The sequence below is a fragment of the Oncorhynchus clarkii genome, chromosome 28 (assembly GCF_045791955.1).
Source record: "Oncorhynchus clarkii lewisi isolate Uvic-CL-2024 chromosome 28, UVic_Ocla_1.0, whole genome shotgun sequence".
Lineage (NCBI taxonomy): Eukaryota > Metazoa > Chordata > Actinopteri > Salmoniformes > Salmonidae > Oncorhynchus > Oncorhynchus clarkii.
In genome coordinates, this window is record NC_092174.1 from 45,539,933 (window position 1) to 45,556,734 (window position 16,802).

Here is a 16,802-nt window from a genome sequence, read left to right on the forward strand (position 1 = left end):
GCCTGCCTGCCTGCCTGTCTGCCTGCCTTCCTTCCTGCCTGCCTGCCTGCCTGCCTGCCTGTCTGTCTGTCTGCCTGCCTGCCTGCCTGTCTGCCTGCCTGTCTGCCTGCCTGCGTGCCTGCCTGTCTGCCTGCCTGCCTGTCTGCCTGCCTGTCTGTCTGCCTGCCTGCCTGCCTGTCTGCCTGCCTGTCTGCCTGCCTGCCTGCCTGCCAGCCTGTCTGCCTGCCTGCCAGCCTGTCTGCCTGCCTGCCTGCCTGCCTGCCAGTCTGCCTGCCTGCCTGCCAGTCTGCCTGCCTGCCTGCCTGCCTGTCTGCCTGCCTGCCTGTCTGCCTGCCTGCCTGTCTGCCTGCCTGCCTGTCTGCCTGCCTGCCTGCCTGCCAGTCTGCCTGCCTGCCTGTCTGCCTGTCTGTCTGCCTGCCTGCCTGTCTGCCTGTCTGCCTGTCTGCCTGCCTGCCTGTCTGCCTGCCTGCCTGTCTGCCTGCCTGTCTGCCTGCCTGTCAGCCACCATATGGTTTTTGTCCATTTTATCTATTTTTTCAAACATTAATGTATTTTTACTTTTTCTTTCCTTCATTCCATATCCCCCCCCCCCGTTCCTCCGTCCTCCACTGCTTATAACCTACCACCACCTCACCTAACCACGTACCACCTCACCTACCACGTACCACCTCACCTACCACGTACCACTGGGCAGAAGAACCTACCACTCCTACACTTACTACCTGTAAGTAAACACTGCAACATAACAGTCTTGGTGCTTTTGCTTTTGCTCTTCTGTCGTTGAGACTGGAACCATGTCGTTCGTCTCGCCCCGCAGACCTGAGTCAAATACACATTTCAAATATTTCAGCTACATTTTCGTTTTAATATCCCCTGTACAATAGAACCAATGCAATTGTCATCAAAGCACCTTAGTGTTTTACATGAGACGAACCGTAGTCGTTCTCCTCTCTACCTGGCTGTTAGAGGCCTCCTTTTAGTTTCAACGTTATGATCAAATTCATGTCACACTATGACATTTGTGTATAAATGATTTAACTAATTAAAGAGGAGCAGTGAAAACAATATAACAATATACACAAGGGGGTGTGGAGGCTATATACAGGGTGTTACGGTACAGAGTCAAGGAGGAGGCTCTATACAGGGTGTTACGGTACAGAGTCAATGTGGAGACTATATACAGGGTGTTACGGTACAGAGTCAAGGAGGAGGCTCTATACAGGGTGTTACGGTACAGAGTCAATGTGGAGACTATATACAGGGTGTTACGGTACAGAGTCAAGGAGGAGGCTCTATACAGGGTGTTACGGTACAGAGTCAATGTGGAGTCTATATACAGGGTATTACGGTACAGAGTCAATGTGGAGGCTATATACAGGGTGTTACGGTAGAGAGTCAATGTGGAGGCTATATACAGGGTGTTACGGTACAGAGTCAATGAGGAGGCTCTATACAGGGTGTTACGGTACAGAGTCAATGTGGAGTCTATATACAGGGTATTACGGTACAGAGTCAATGAGGAGGCTCTATACAGGGTGTTACGGTACAGAGTCAATGTGGAGGCTATATACAGGGTGTTACGGTACAGAGTCAATGTGGAGGCTATATACAGGGTGTTACGGTACAGAGTCAATGTGGAGGCTATATACAGGGTGTTACGGTAGAGAGTCAATGTGGAGGCTATATACAGGGGGTACTGGTAGAGAGTCAATGTGGAGACTATATACAGGGTGTTACGGTACAGAGTCAATGAGGAGGCTCTATACAGGGTGTTACGGTACAGAGTCAATGTGGAGGCTATATACAGGGTGTTACGGTACAGAGTCAATGTGGAGACTATATACAGGGTATTACGGTACAGAGTCAATGTGGAGGCTATATACAGGGTATTACGGTACAGAGTCAATGTGGAGGCTATATACAGGGTATTACGGTACAGAGTCAATGTGGAGGCTATATACAGGGTGTTACGGTACAGAGTCAATGTGGAGGCTATATACAGGGTGTTACGGTACAGAGTCAATGTGGAGGCTATATACAGGGTATTACGGTACAGAGTCAATGTGGAGTCTATATACAGGGTATTACGGTACAGAGTCAATGTGGAGGCTATATACAGGGTGTTACGGTAGAGAGTCAATGTGGAGGCTATATACAGGGTGTTACGGTACAGAGTCAATGAGGAGGCTCTATACAGGGTGTTACGGTACAGAGTCAATGTGGAGTCTATATACAGGGTGTTACGGTAGAGAGTCAATGTGGAGGCTATATACAGGGGGTACTGGTAGAGAGTCAATGTGGAGACTATATACAGGGTGTTACGGTACAGAGTCAATGAGGAGGCTCTATACAGGGTGTTACGGTACAGAGTCAATGTGGAGGCTATATACAGGGTGTTACGGTACAGAGTCAATGTGGAGACTATATACAGGGTATTACGGTACAGAGTCAATGTGGAGGCTATATACAGGGTGTTACGGTAGAGAGTCAATGTGGAGGCTATATACAGGGTGTTACGGTACAGAGTCAATGAGGAGGCTCTATACAGGGTGTTACGGTACAGAGTCAATGTGGAGGCTCTATACAGGGTGTTACGGTACAGAGTCAATGTGGAGGCTATATACAGGGTGTTACGGTACAGAGTCAATGTGGAGACTATATACAGGGTATTACGGTACAGAGTCAATGTGGAGGCTATATACAGGGTGTTACGGTAGAGAGTCAATGTGGAGGCTATATACAGGGTGTTACGGTAGAGAGTCAATGTGGAGGCTATATACAGGGTGTTACGGTACAGAGTCAATGAGGAGGCTCTATACAGGGTGTTACGGTACAGAGTCAATGTGGAGTCTATATACAGGGTATTACGGTACAGAGTCAATGTGGAGGCTATATACAGGGTGTTACGGTAGAGAGTCAATGTGGAGACTATATACAGGGTGTTACGGTACAGAGTCAATGAGGAGGCTCTATACAGGGTGTTACGGTACAGAGTCAATGTGGAGTCTATATACAGGGTATTACGGTACAGAGTCAATGTGGAGGCTATATACAGGGTGTTACGGTAGAGAGTCAATGTGGAGGCTATATACAGGGTGTTACGGTACAGAGTCAATGAGGAGGCTCTATACAGGGTGTTACGGTACAGAGTCAATGTGGAGGCTATATACAGGGTATTACGGTACAGAGTCAATGTGGAGGCTATTTACAGGGTGTTACGGTACAGAGTCAATGCGGAGGCTATTTACAGGGTGTTACGGTACAGAGTCAATGTGGAGGCTATATACAGGGTATTACGGTACAGAGTCAATGTGGAGGCTATATACAGGGTATTACGGTGCAGAGTCAATGTGGAGGCTATATACAGGGTATTACAGTACAGAGTCAATGTGGAGGCTATATACAGGGTGTTACGGTACAGAGTCAATGTGGAGGCTATTTACAGGGTGTTACGGTACATAGTCAATGTGGAGGCTATTTACAGGGTATTACGGTACAAAGTCAATGTGGAGACTATATACAGGGTGTTACGGTACAGAGTCAATGTGGAGGCTATATACAGGGTGTTACGGTAGAGAGTCAATGTGGAGACTATATACAGGGTGTTACGGTACAGAGTCAATGAGGAGGCTCTATACAGGGTGTTACGGTACAGAGTCAATGTGGAGGCTATATACAGGGTGTTACGGTACAGAGTCAATGTGGAGACTATATACAGGGTATTACGGTACAGAGTCAATGTGGAGGCTATATACAGGGTGTTACGGTAGAGAGTCAATGTGGAGGCTATATACAGGGTGTTACGGTACAGAGTCAATTAGGAGGCTCTATTCAGGGTGTTACGGTACAGAGTCAATGTGGAGGCTATATACAGGGTATTACGGTACAGAGTCAATGTGGAGGCTATTTACAGGGTGTTACGGTACAGAGTCAATGCGGAGGCTATTTACAGGGTGTTACGGTACAGAGTCAATGTGGAGGCTATATACAGGGTATTACGGTACAGAGTCAATGTGGAGGCTATATACAGGGTGTTACGGTGCAGAGTCAATGTGGAGGCTATATACAGGGTATTACGGTACAGAGTCAATGTGGAGGCTATATACAGGGTGTTACGGTACAGAGTCAATGTGGAGGCTATTTACAGGGTGTTACGATACATAGTCAATGTGGAGGCTATATACAGGGTATTACGGTACAAAGTCAATGTGGAGGCTATATACAGGGGGTACCGGTACAGAGTCAATGTGGAGACTATATACAGGGTGTTACGGTACAGAGTCAATGTGGAGGCTATATACAGGGTGTTACGGTACAGAGTCAATGTGGAGGCTATATACAGGGTGTTACGGTACAGAGTCAATGTGGAGGCTATATACAGGGTATTACGGTACAGAGTCAATGTGGAGGCTATATACAGGGTGTTACGGTACAGAGTCAATGTGGAGGCTATATACAGGGTATTCCGGTACAGAGTCAATGTGGAGGCTATATACAGGGTGTTACGGTACAGAGTCAATGTGGAGGCTATATACAGGGTATTACGGTACAGAGTCAATGTGGAGGCTATATACAGGGTATTACGGTACAGAGTCAATGTGGAGGCTATATACAAGGGGGACCGGTACAGAGTCTATGTGGAGGCTATATACAGGGGGTACCAGTACAGAGTTAATGTGGAGGCTATATACATGGTGTTACGGTACAGAGTCAATGTGGAGACTATATACAGGGTGTTACGGTACAGAGTCAATGTGGAGACTATATACAGGGTGTTACGGTACAGAGTCAATGTGGAGGCTATATACAGGGGGTACCGGTACAGAGTCTATGTGGTGGCTATATACAGGGTGTTACGGTACAGAGTCAATGTGGAGGCTATCAAATCAAATCAAATCAAATTTTATTTGTCACATACACATGGTTAGCAGATGTTAATGCGAGTGTAGCGAAATGCTTGTAAATATATATATATATTTGTGTTACGGTACAGAGTCAATGTGGAGGCTATATACAAGGTGTTACGGTACAGAGTCAATGTGGAGACTATATACAGGGTGTTACGGTACAGAGTCAATGTGGAGGCTATATACAGGGTATTACGGTATCGGAACAGAGGCAATGTGGAGGCTATATACAGGGGGTACCAGTACAGAGTCAATGTGGAGGCTATACACAGGGTGTTACGGTACAGAGTCAATGTGGAGGCTATATACAGGGTATTACGGTACAGAGTCAATGTGGAGGTTATATACAGGGTATTACGGTACAGAGTCAATGTGGAGGCTATATACAGGGTGCTACTGTACAGAGTCAATGTGGAGGCTATATACAGGGTGTTACGGTACAGAGTCAATGTGGAGGCTATATACAGGTTATTACGGTACAGAGTCAATGTGGAGGCTATATACAGGGGGTACCGGTACAGAGTCAATGTGAAGGCTACATACAGGGTGTTACGGTACAGAGTCAATGTGGAGGCTATATACAGGGGGTACCGGTATAGAGTCAATGTGGAGGCTATATACAGGGGGTACTGGTACAGAGTCAATGTGGAGGCTATATACAGGGGGTACCGGTACAGAGTCAATCTGGAGTCTATATACAGGGTGTTACGGTACAGAGTCAATGTGGAGGCTATATACAGGGGGTACCGGTACAGAGTCAATGTGGAGGCTATATACAGGGGGTACTGGTACTGAGTCAATGTGCAGGGGCACCGGTTAGTTGAGGTAGTATGTACATGTAGGTAGTGACTATGCATAGATGACAACAGAGAGTGGCAGTGGTGTGGAGAGGAGAGGGGGAGGGGGAGGGGGGCAATGTGAATAATCTGGGTAGCCATTTGACTAGATGGCTTGGGGGTAGAAGCTGTAGAAGCCTCTTGGACCTAGACTTGGAGCTCCGCTTACCGCTTGCCTGTCTCCTTTCAGACAGACATTAGTCAGACATGCTTTCTCCATACAGGGACGCTACATGCCTATTTTATATATTATTAGTACTATATATTTTGTACAATTCACAACAAGCATCATTCTCGTTTTGACCTCCAAGCAGTTTGTTGTTCATCAAATGATGAACCTAAACTGCATTGATGATAATTTGGCTTCAGAATATGTTTGTGTGGAGACAATCAATATAGTTTACGAATTTCCATTTGGCTTCTAATGATTTTCTTTCTTTTGGCTTGTCAAAGTCAGATGTTGAAATGGCTGTTTTGGGACCTTTCTAATCTACTGCTAGTAGACGAAACGTATTGTTTCGGTGGGAACATTCCTGGCTAAAAATACCAGCAACTAAAGCAACCAACAATGCTGTCCTATATATTACATAAAGAATTAGGAATGATCTGATATAATGCTATTGTCTGGCACCAAAACAGCATGCGAAACTCTCCTGTCTTCTCCTCTTCTCCTCTTCCGTAACCCTGCCCAGTTGTATTCTTTCACACTTCTCCTCATCACTCCATCTCTCCCTCCCTCCCTCCACCTCTCGCTTCACTCCATCTCTCCCTCCCTCCCTCCATCTCTCCCTCTCTCATCTCTCATTCCCTCCCTCCACCTCTCGCTTCACTCCATCTCTCCCTCCCTCCCTCCATCTCTCCCTCTCTCATCTCTCATTCCCTCCCTCCATCTCTCCCTCCCTCCACCCCTCCCTCCCTCCCTCCCTCCCTCCCTCCCTCCCTCCCTCCCTCCCTCCCTCCCTCCCTCTCTCATCTCTCATTCTCTCCCTCCCTCCCTCCCTCCCTCCCTCCCTCCCTCCCTCCCTCCCTCCCTCCCTCCCTCATCTCTCATTCCCTCCCTCCCTCCCTCTCTCCCTCCCTCCACCTCTCCCTCCCTCCCTCCCTCCCTCCCTCCCTCCCTCCCTCCCTCCCTCCCTCCCTCTCTCATCTCTCATTCCCTCCCTCCCTCCCTCCCTCCCTCCCTCCCTCCCTCCCTCCCTCCCTCCCTCCCTCCCTCCCTCCCTCATCTCTCATTCCCTCCCTCCCTCCCTCATCTCTCCCTCCCTCCCTCCCTCCCTCCCTCCCTCCCTCCCTCCCTCCCTCCCTCCCTCCCTCCACCTCTCCCTTCACTCCATCTCTCCCTCCCTCCACCTCTCGCTTCACTCCGTCTCTCTCTCCCTCCCTCCCTCCATCTCTCCCTCTCTCATCTCTCATTCCCTCCCTCCATCTCTCCCTCCCTCCACCTCTCCCTTCACTCCATCTCTCCCTCCCTCCACCTCTCGCTTCACTCCGTCTCTCTCTCCCTCCCTCCCTCCATCTCTCCCTCTCTCATTCCCTCCCTCCATCTCTCCCTCCCTCCACATCTCCCTTCACTCCATCTCTCCCTCCCTCCCTCTCTCCCTTCACTCCATCTCTCCCTCCCTCCACCTCTCCCTTCACTCCATCTCTCGCTTTCCCTCCCTCCCTCCCTCCCTCCCTCCCTCCCTCCCTCCCTCCCTCCCTCCCTCCCTCCCTCCCTCCACATCTCCCTTCACTCCATCTCTCCCTCCCTCCACCTCTCGCTTCACTCCGTCTCTCTCTCCCTCCCTCCCTCCATCTCTCCCTCTCTCATCTCTCATTCCCTCCCTCCATCTCTCCCTCCCTCCACATTTCCCTTCACTCCATCTCTCCCTCCCTCCACCTCTCCCTTCACTCCATCTCACCCTCCCTCCACCTCTCCCTTCACTCCACCTCTCTCTTCACTCCATCTCACCCTCCCTCCACCTCTACCTTCACTCCATCTCTCGCCTCCCTCCCTCCCTCCCTCCCTCCCTCCCTCTCTCCCTCTCTCATCTCTCATTCCCTCCCTCCATCTCTCCCTCCCTCCACCTCTCGCTTCACTCCGTCTCTCCCTCCCTCCCTCCATCTCTCCCTCCCTCCACATTTCCCTTCACTCCATCTCTCCCTCCCTCCACCTCTCCCTTCACTCCATCTCACCCTCCCTCCACCTCTCCCTTCACTCCATTTCTCGCTTCCCTCCCTCCCTCCCTCCCTCCCTCCCTCCCTCCCTCCCTCATCTCTCATTCCCTTCACTCCATCTCACCCTCCCTCCACCTCTCCCTTCACTCCATCTCTCGCTTCCCTCCCTCCCTCCCTCCCTCCCTCTCTCCCTCTCTCATCTCTCATTCCCTCACTCCATCTCTCGCTTCACTCCATCTCTCCCTCCCTCCCTCCATCTCTCCCTCTCTCATCTCTCATTCCCTCCCTCCATCTCTCTCCCTCCCTCCCTCCCTCCCTCCCTCCCTCCCTCCCTCCCTCCCTCCCTCCCTCCCTCCCTCCCTCCCTCCCTCCCTCCCTCCCTCCCTCTCTCATCTCTCATTCTCTCCCTCCCTCCCTCCCTCCCTCCCCCCTCCCTCCCTCCCTCCCTCCCTCCCTCCCTCCCTCCCTCCCTCCCTCCCTCCCTCCCTCCCTCATCTCTCATTCCCTCCCTCCCTCCCTCCACCCCTCCCTCCCTCCCTCCCTCCCTCCCTCCCTCCCTCCCTCCCTCTCTCATCTCTCATCCCTCCCTCCCTCCCTCCCTCCCTCCCTCCCTCCCTCCCTCCCTCCCTCCCTCCCTCCCTCCCTCCCTCCCTCCCTCCCTCCCTCCCTCATCTCTCATTCCCTCCCTCCCTCATCTCTCATTCCCTCCCTCCCTCCCTCCCTCCCTCCCTCCCTCCCTCCCTCCCTCCCTCCCTCCACCTCTCCCTTCACTCCATCTCTCCCTCCCTCCACCTCTCGCTTCACTCCGTCTCTCTCTCCCTCCCTCCCTCCATCTCTCCCTCTCTCATCTCTCATTCCCTCCCTCCATCTCTCCCTCCCTCCACATTTCCCTTCACTCCATCTCTCCCTCCCTCCACCTCTCCCTTCACTCCATCTCACCCTCCCTCCACCTCTCCCTTCACTCCACCTCTCTCTTCACTCCATCTCACCCTCCCTCCACCTCTACCTTCACTCCATCTCTCGCTTCCCTCCCTCCCTCCCTCTCTCCCTCTCTCATCTCTCATTCCCTCCCTACATCTCTCCCTCCCTCCACCTCTCGCTTCACTCCGTCTCTCCCTCCCTCCCTCCATCTCTCCCTCCCTCCACATTTCCCTTCACTCCATCTCTCCCTCCCTCCACCTCTCCCTTCACTCCATCTCACCCTCCCTCCACCTCTCCCTTCACTCCATTTCTCGCCTCCCTCCCTCCCTCCCTCCCTCCCTCCCTCCCTCCCTCCCTCCCTCCCTCCCTCCCTCATCTCTCATTCCCTTCACTCCATCTCACCCTCCCTCCACCTCTCCCTTCACTCCATCTCTCGCTTCCCTCCCTCCCTCCCTCCCTCTCTCCCTCTCTCATCTCTCATTCCCTCCCTCCATCTCTCCCTCCCTCCACCTCTCGCTTCACTCCGTCTCTCTCTCCCTCCCTCCCTCCATCTCTCCCTCTCTCATCTCTCATTCCCTCCCTCCATCTCTCCACCCCTCCACCTCTCCCTTCACTCCATCTCTCCCTCCCTCCATCTTTCCATCCCTCCCTCCATCTCTCCATGTAGCTGTGGTGATAAGCTGACAAGCCTCTTAACATCAATATTCAGAATTAGCTGAAAATTCTGCTGTCACATGTACATTTTAATCCCAATCTTCCTGCATTATAAGACAATAGCCTTAAATTTGCTTACAAATTCTACTCCAATCTATCCCTTTGTGATAGCCTAAAAATATATTTTAGGATCTTTTGAATAATATGGATCTCTGGATAGGACTCATACCACTTCACTAAACTAGGTTCTCAGAATTAGCTCTGTTCTCCCTGCATTACAAGACAATAGCCTTAGATTTTGCATAGAGGTTTTACTCCACTCTTTTCCCTGTTTGACTACCCTTTATAACTCTAGAACCCTTCATAACTCTAGAACCCTTTATAACTCTAGAACCCTTCATAACTCTAGAACCCTTCATAACTCTAGAACCCTTCATAATTCTAAATCAAATCAAATTAAATCAAATCCAATGTATTTATATAGCCCTTCTTACATCAGCTGATATTTCAAAGTGCTGTACAGAAACCCAGCCTAAAACCACAAACAGCAAGCAATGCAGGTGTAGAAGCACGGTGGCTAGGAAAAACTCCCTAGAAAGGCCAGAACCTAGGAAGAAACCTAGAGAGGAACCAGGCTCTGAGGGGTGGCCTGTCCTCTTCTGGCTGTGCCGGGTGGAGATTATAACAGAACATGGCCGAGATGTTCAAACGTGCTGCAACTCTACAGTAGAGGAAAGAGGCGTAGTCCTCAACTAGAGAGGGATTATAATCTGGCGATGATCAGACCGTAACTGGCACTTCTATTATTCACACCGACGTGGTTTATCTATTGATTTAACTAATGCCACTGTAGCGGACAGCTCAACTCTTCATTCTAAAGATGAGATCATCAGGATGTACAGGATGTAGAGAATGTAGCATTTCCTGTAGAGTATAACGATATGATTACTGCTTGTGCTGATCACTCTGTTGAAGCTTCAGCTGATTATCTAGCTTCTGTATTAATGGAAACCTTGTTGACTGGAATGGGATGTGTGTGTGCGTGCGTGTGTGTGTGTGTGTGTGTGAGAGAGACAGAGTGTGTGTGTGTGTGTGTGTGTGTGTGTGTGTGTGTGTGTGTGTGTGTATATGTATGGAACATGTGGCACCAGAATATGCTGTTTATGTGTGTTTGCCAGGACCTCATCAATTCAGTGTAATTAAAGGTCCACTCTGTGATCTGGCATTAATGATCAATCTGCGGTCTGTCATTAAGGATTTAGGTTCATAAGGGATTACGTTGAGGTGGAGGAATGCTTGAATTTATTAAGTCCCCTTAGGGTTCACTGAGACGGGAAAAATATGATGTATTAGGTATACTTTTACCCCTGAGACGATAAGACGATATTATTTAGGGGGGGGGGGGGGGAATAGTATATGCATTGATTGAAGCTCAATGTTCAATTAAAATGTCCCTACCACCATATCTAAGCCATAATGACATTTCGTAAATCAACTTGGTCCCACAGTTGACAGTGCATGTCAGAGCAAAAACCAAGCCACGAGATTGAAGGAATTGTCCGTAGAGCTCAGAGTCAGGATTGTGTCGAGGCACAGATATCTTGGCGAAGGGTACCAAAACATTTCTGCAGTATTGAAGGTTTTTAAATGATATTACTGAAGCCCGTGACAAAAAAAAACAGCACTGTGTCTTACTTTTTATTGATCTCTCTAAGGCTTTTGATACAGTTGATCATGCTTTACTGAGGCAGAGATTGTCGAGCGTAGGTCTTTCAGAGCATGCAGTTGCATGGTTTGCTAACTATCTGTCTGATAGAGCTCAGTGCACTCAATTTGATGGGCTTAATTCTGTTAAATTGTCTGTCTATAATGGTGTGCCCCAAGGCTCTGTACTTGGTCCTCTCTTATTCACTATTTATATAAATGACTTAGACAAAAATGTCCAAAATGCACAACTTCATTTTTATGCTGATGATTCTGTTATTTACTTTTGTGCCTCGTCTCACAAAAGCTTTCCAGAACATGCAAACTGCTTTTTATGCCGTTTAACATACCTTGTGTCAATTGAAGCTTATCCTCAATACTGACTAAACTAAACTAATGGTGTTTTCTAAAGCAAGAAATAGACTTCTGAACCTTTCACCTATTACTACCTGTCAGGGCAATGAGATTGAGGTTGTAACCTCATGTAAATATCTTGGAATTAATTGATGAAGGCCTCTCTTTTAAAATTCATATTCAACAACTTACAAACAAATTTAAGCTGAAATTGGGATTTTATTTTAGGAATAAGGCCTGTTTTTCTTTTAAAGCCAGAAAGAGGCTGGTATCAGCTACATAGAGCTTACTATGGGAATATTTTATATATGAATGCTTCCGCTCAGTGTTCGAGATAAATTGACACCCTTAACCATGGCACTTTGAGATTTATTTTAAACTGCAAAACCCTTACGCACCACTGCACTTTGTATACCAGGGTTGGCTGGCCTTCTCTAGTCACTCGTAGGCTCAGTCACTGGTATACTTTTATTTACAAAGTCATTTTGGGTTTACTACCTTTTTATTTGGGCATTTTTATTGTTCAGAAATGTGGTGGGTATTCTCTTCGTTCGCTGGACTTTATCCTGCTAACTGTTCCAAATGTCCAAACTGAATTTGGTAAAAGGGCTTTTATAAACTCTGCGTCATCGTCTTGGAACGCCTTACAAAATCATTTTAAACTGGAAGAACTTGTCCCGATTGGTATTTTTAAATCACTGATGAATGATCTTGAGACTGATTCCCTGACCTGTCAATGTTTTTATTTTGCTGTTTTTGATTTTGTTTTACTCTTGTGAATTCTATGGTTTTTACTAGATTACTTGTAGTTTTTCATGTTGTTTGTCTGTAATTTTTGTAATGACTTGGGCCTATCTTGGCCAGGACGCTCTTGAAAAAGAGATTTTAAATCTCAATGAGCCCTTCCTGGTTAAATAAAGGTTAAATAAAACATTTATAAAATAAGGTCCCCAAGAACACAGTGGCTCCATCATTCTTAAATGGAAGAAGTTTGGAACCATGAAGACTCTTCCTGGAGCTGGCCGCCCGGCCAAACTGAGCAATCGGAAAAGAAGAGCCTTGGTCAGGGAGGTGACCAAGAACCTGATGGTCAATCTGACAGAGCTCCAGAGTTCCTCTATTGAGTTGGGAGAACCTTCCAGAAGGATAACCTTCTCTGCAGCACTCCACCAACGAGGCATTTATGGTAGAGTGGCCAGACAGATCTACAGTAAAACCGCCCTTATCAGCCCGCTGTTATAGTGGAACTACAGTAAAAACCGCACTTATCAGCCTGCTGTTACAGTGGAACTACAGTAAAAACCGCCCTTATCAGCCTGCTGTTATAGTGGAACTACGGTAGAACCACCCTTATCAGCCTGCTGTTATAGTGGAACTACAGTAAAAACCGCCCTTATCAGACTGGATGTTATAGTGGAACAACAGTAAAAACCGCCCTTATCAGCCTGGATGTTATAGTGGAACTACAGTAAAAACAGCCCTTATCAGCCTGCTGTCAAAGTGGAACTACAGTAAAACCACCCTTATCAGCCTGCTGTTATAGTGGAACTACAGTAAAACCACCCTTATCAGCCTGGATGTTATAGTGGAACTACAGTAAAACCACCCTTATCAGCCTGCTGTTATAGTGGAACTACAGTAAAAACCACCCTTATCAGCCTGCTGTTATAGTGGAACTATGGTAAAACCACCCTTATCAGCCTGCTGATATAGTGGAACTACAGTAAAAACCGCCCTTATCAGCCTGCTGTTATAGTGGAACTACAGTAAAAACCACCCTTATCAGCCTGCTGTTATAGTGGAACTACAGTAAAAACCGCCCTTATCAGACTGGATGTTATAGTGGAACAACAGTAAAAAACGCCCTTATCAGCCTGGATGTTATATTGGAACTACAGTAAAAACAGCCCTTATCAGCCTGCTGTCATAGTGGAACTACAGTAAAACCACCCTTATCAGCCTGCTGTTATAGTGGAACTACAGTAAAACCACCCTTATCAGCCTGGATGTTATAGTGGAACTACAGTAAAACCACCCTTATCAGCCTGCTGTTATATTGGAACTACAGTAAAACCACCCTTATCAGCCTGCTGTTATAGTGGAACTACAGTAAAACCACCCTTATCAGCCTGGATGTTATAGTGGAACTACAGTAAAACCACCCTTATCAGCCTGCTGTTATAGTGGAACTACAGTAAAAACCGCCCTTATCAGCCTGCTGTTATAGTGGAACTACAGTAAAAACCGCCCTTATCAGCCTGCTGTTATAGTGGAACTACAGTAAAAACCGCCCTTATCAGACTGGATGTTATAGTGGAACAACAGTAAAAACCGCCCTTATCAGCCTGGATGTTATAGTGGAACTACAGTAAAAACAGCCCTTATCAGCCTGCTGTCATAGTGGAACTACAGTAAAACCACCCTTATCAGCCTGCTGTTATAGTGGAACTACAGTAAAACCACCCTTATCAGCCTGCAGTTATAGTGGAACTACAGTAAAACTACCCTTATCAGTCTGGATGTTATAGTGGAACTACAGTAAAACCACCCTTATCAGCCTGCTGTTATAGTGGAACTACAGTAAAACCACCCTTATCAGCCTGCTGTTATAGTGGAACTACAGTAAAACCACCCTTATCAGCCTGGATGATATAGTGGAACTACAGTAAAAACCGCCCTTATCAGCCTGCTGTTATAGTGGAACTACAGTAAAAACCGCCCTTATCAGCCTGGATGTTATAGTGGAACTACAGTAAAACCACCTTTATCAGCCTGCTGTTATAGTGGAACTACAGTAAAACCACCCTTACCAGTCTGGATGTTATAGTGGAACTACAGTAAAACCACCCTTATCAGCCTGCTGTTATAGTGGAACTACAGTAAAACCACCCTTATCAGCCTGCTGTTATAGTGGAACTACAGTAAAACCACCCTTATCAGCCTGCTGTTATGGTGGAACTACGGTAAAACCGCCCTTATCAGCCTGGATGATATAGTGGAACTACAGTAAAAACCGCCCTTATCAGCCTGGATGTTATAGTGGAACTACAGTAAAAACCGCCCTTATCAGCCTGCTGTTATAGTGGAACTACAGTAAAAACCGCCCTTATCAGCCTGCTGTTATAGTGGAACAACCGTAAAACCACCCTTATCAGCCTGCTGTTATAGTGGAACTACAGTAAAACCACCCTTATCAGCCTGCTGTCATAGTGGAACTACAGTAAAACCACCCTTATCAGCCTGATGTTATAGTGGAACTACAGTAAAAACCGCCCTTATCAGCCTGGATGTTATAGTGGAACAACAGTAAAACCGCCCTTATCAGCCTGGCTGTTATAGTGGAACAACAGTAAAACCACCCTTATCAGCCTGCTGTTATAGTGGAACTACGGTAAAACCACCCTTATCAGCCTGCTGTTATTGTGGAACTACAATAAAAACCACCCTTATCAGCCTGGATGTTATAGTGGAACTACAGTAAAACCACCCTTATCAGCCTGCTGTTATAGTGGAACTACATTAAAACCACCCTTATCAGCCTGCTGTCATAGTGGAACTACAGTAAAAACAGCCCTTATCAGCCTGGATGTTGTAGCGATATGGTTTGATAGTGGCAGCTAAATGGAGCCTCTGGATTCAGACCTTTGTCAAGCACTTCATCTCCCATCGTTCAGCAGACAAAGAGCTTTGGAAATAAACACTTTTCAAGGTTGTTTCGATTGTACGCCGGTAAAGAACTGGAAGTTAAAGACACACACACACACACACACACACACACACACACACACACACACACACACACACACACACACACACACACACATACACACACACACACACACACTGAGCTGCACTGTAGCCTACAGGTGGAGAATGCCATTGTGTGGGTAGTGAATGCACAACGATTCAATGGAGTCTTCATAAGCTAGTAGAGTGGGTAGACAGACAGACAGATACAGTAGATACATAGAGAGAGAGACAGTAGATACGTAGAGAGAGATACAGTAGATATGTAGAGAGAGATACAGTAGAGCGAGATACAGTAGATACGGAGAGAGATATACAGTAGATACGGAGAGAGATATACAGTAGATACGTAGAGAGAGATACAGTAGATACGATAGAGAGAAATACAGTAGATACGATAGAGAGAAATACAGTAGATACGATAGAGAGAGATACAGTAGATACGATAGAGAGAGATACAGTAGATATGTAGAGAGAGATACAGTAGATATGTAGAGAGAGATACAGTAGAGCGAGATACAGTAGATACGTAGAGAGAGATACAGTAGATACGTAGAGAGAGATACAGTAGATATGTAGAGAGAGATACAGTAGATACGATAGAGAGAGATACAGTAGAGAGAGATACATTCCCTCCCCCATATGCCCCCCTAGGCACAACTATGACAACATAACCAACAAAAACGGGTCACAACTCCTGCAGCTCTGTCGTACGCTGGGTATGTACATAGTCAACGGTAGGCTTCGAGGGGACTCCTATGGTAGGTACACATATAGCTCATCTCTTGACAGTAGTACTGTAGACTACTTTATCACTGACCTCAACCCAGAGTCTCTCAGAGCGTTCACAGTCAGCCCACTGATACCCCTATCAGACAACAGCAAAATCACAGTCTACTTGAACAGAGCAATACCCGATCACGAGGCATCAAAGCCAAAGGAACTGAGTAACATTAAGAAATGCTATAGATGGAAGGAATGCAGTTTGGAAACCTACCAAAAAACAATTAGGCAACAACAAATTCAATCCCTTTTAGGCAACGTCCTGGGTAAAACGTTCCACTGTAATAGTGAAGGTGTAAACTTGGCAGTAGAACATCTTAACAGTATATTTGACCTCTCAGCTTCCCTATCAAATCTAAAAATCTCAAATAGAAAACCAAAGAAAATGAACAACAATGACAAATGGTTTGATGAAGAATGCAAAAATCGAAGAAAGAAATTGAGAAACCTGTCCAACCAAAAACATAGAGACCCAGAAAACCTGAGTCTACGCCTTCACTATGGTGAATCACTAAAACAATACAGAAATACACTACGGAAAAAGAAGGAACAGCATGTCAGAAATCAGCTCAATGCAATTGAAGAATCCATAGACTCTAACCACTTCTGGGAAAATTGGAAAACACTAAACAAACAACAACACAAATAATTATCTATCCAAAATGGAGATGTATGGGTAAACCTATTCTCCAATCTTTTTGGCTCTATAACAAAGAATAAAGAGCAAAAACATATACAT

At 46.9% G+C, this 16,802-nt stretch overlaps 1 protein-coding gene across 1 annotated transcript in view; it reads left to right on the forward strand.

Annotated features, from left to right (window-relative positions):
• LOC139386493 (receptor-type tyrosine-protein phosphatase mu-like) overlaps positions 1–16,802 on the forward strand; it is a 474,202-nt gene that overhangs the window by 325,665 nt on the left and 131,735 nt on the right. Inside the window, exon 17 of the mRNA XM_071132061.1 lies at positions 695–724. Coding sequence (XP_070988162.1) covers positions 695–724 — 30 coding nt within the window. The remainder of the gene's footprint in view (positions 1–694; positions 725–16,802) is intronic.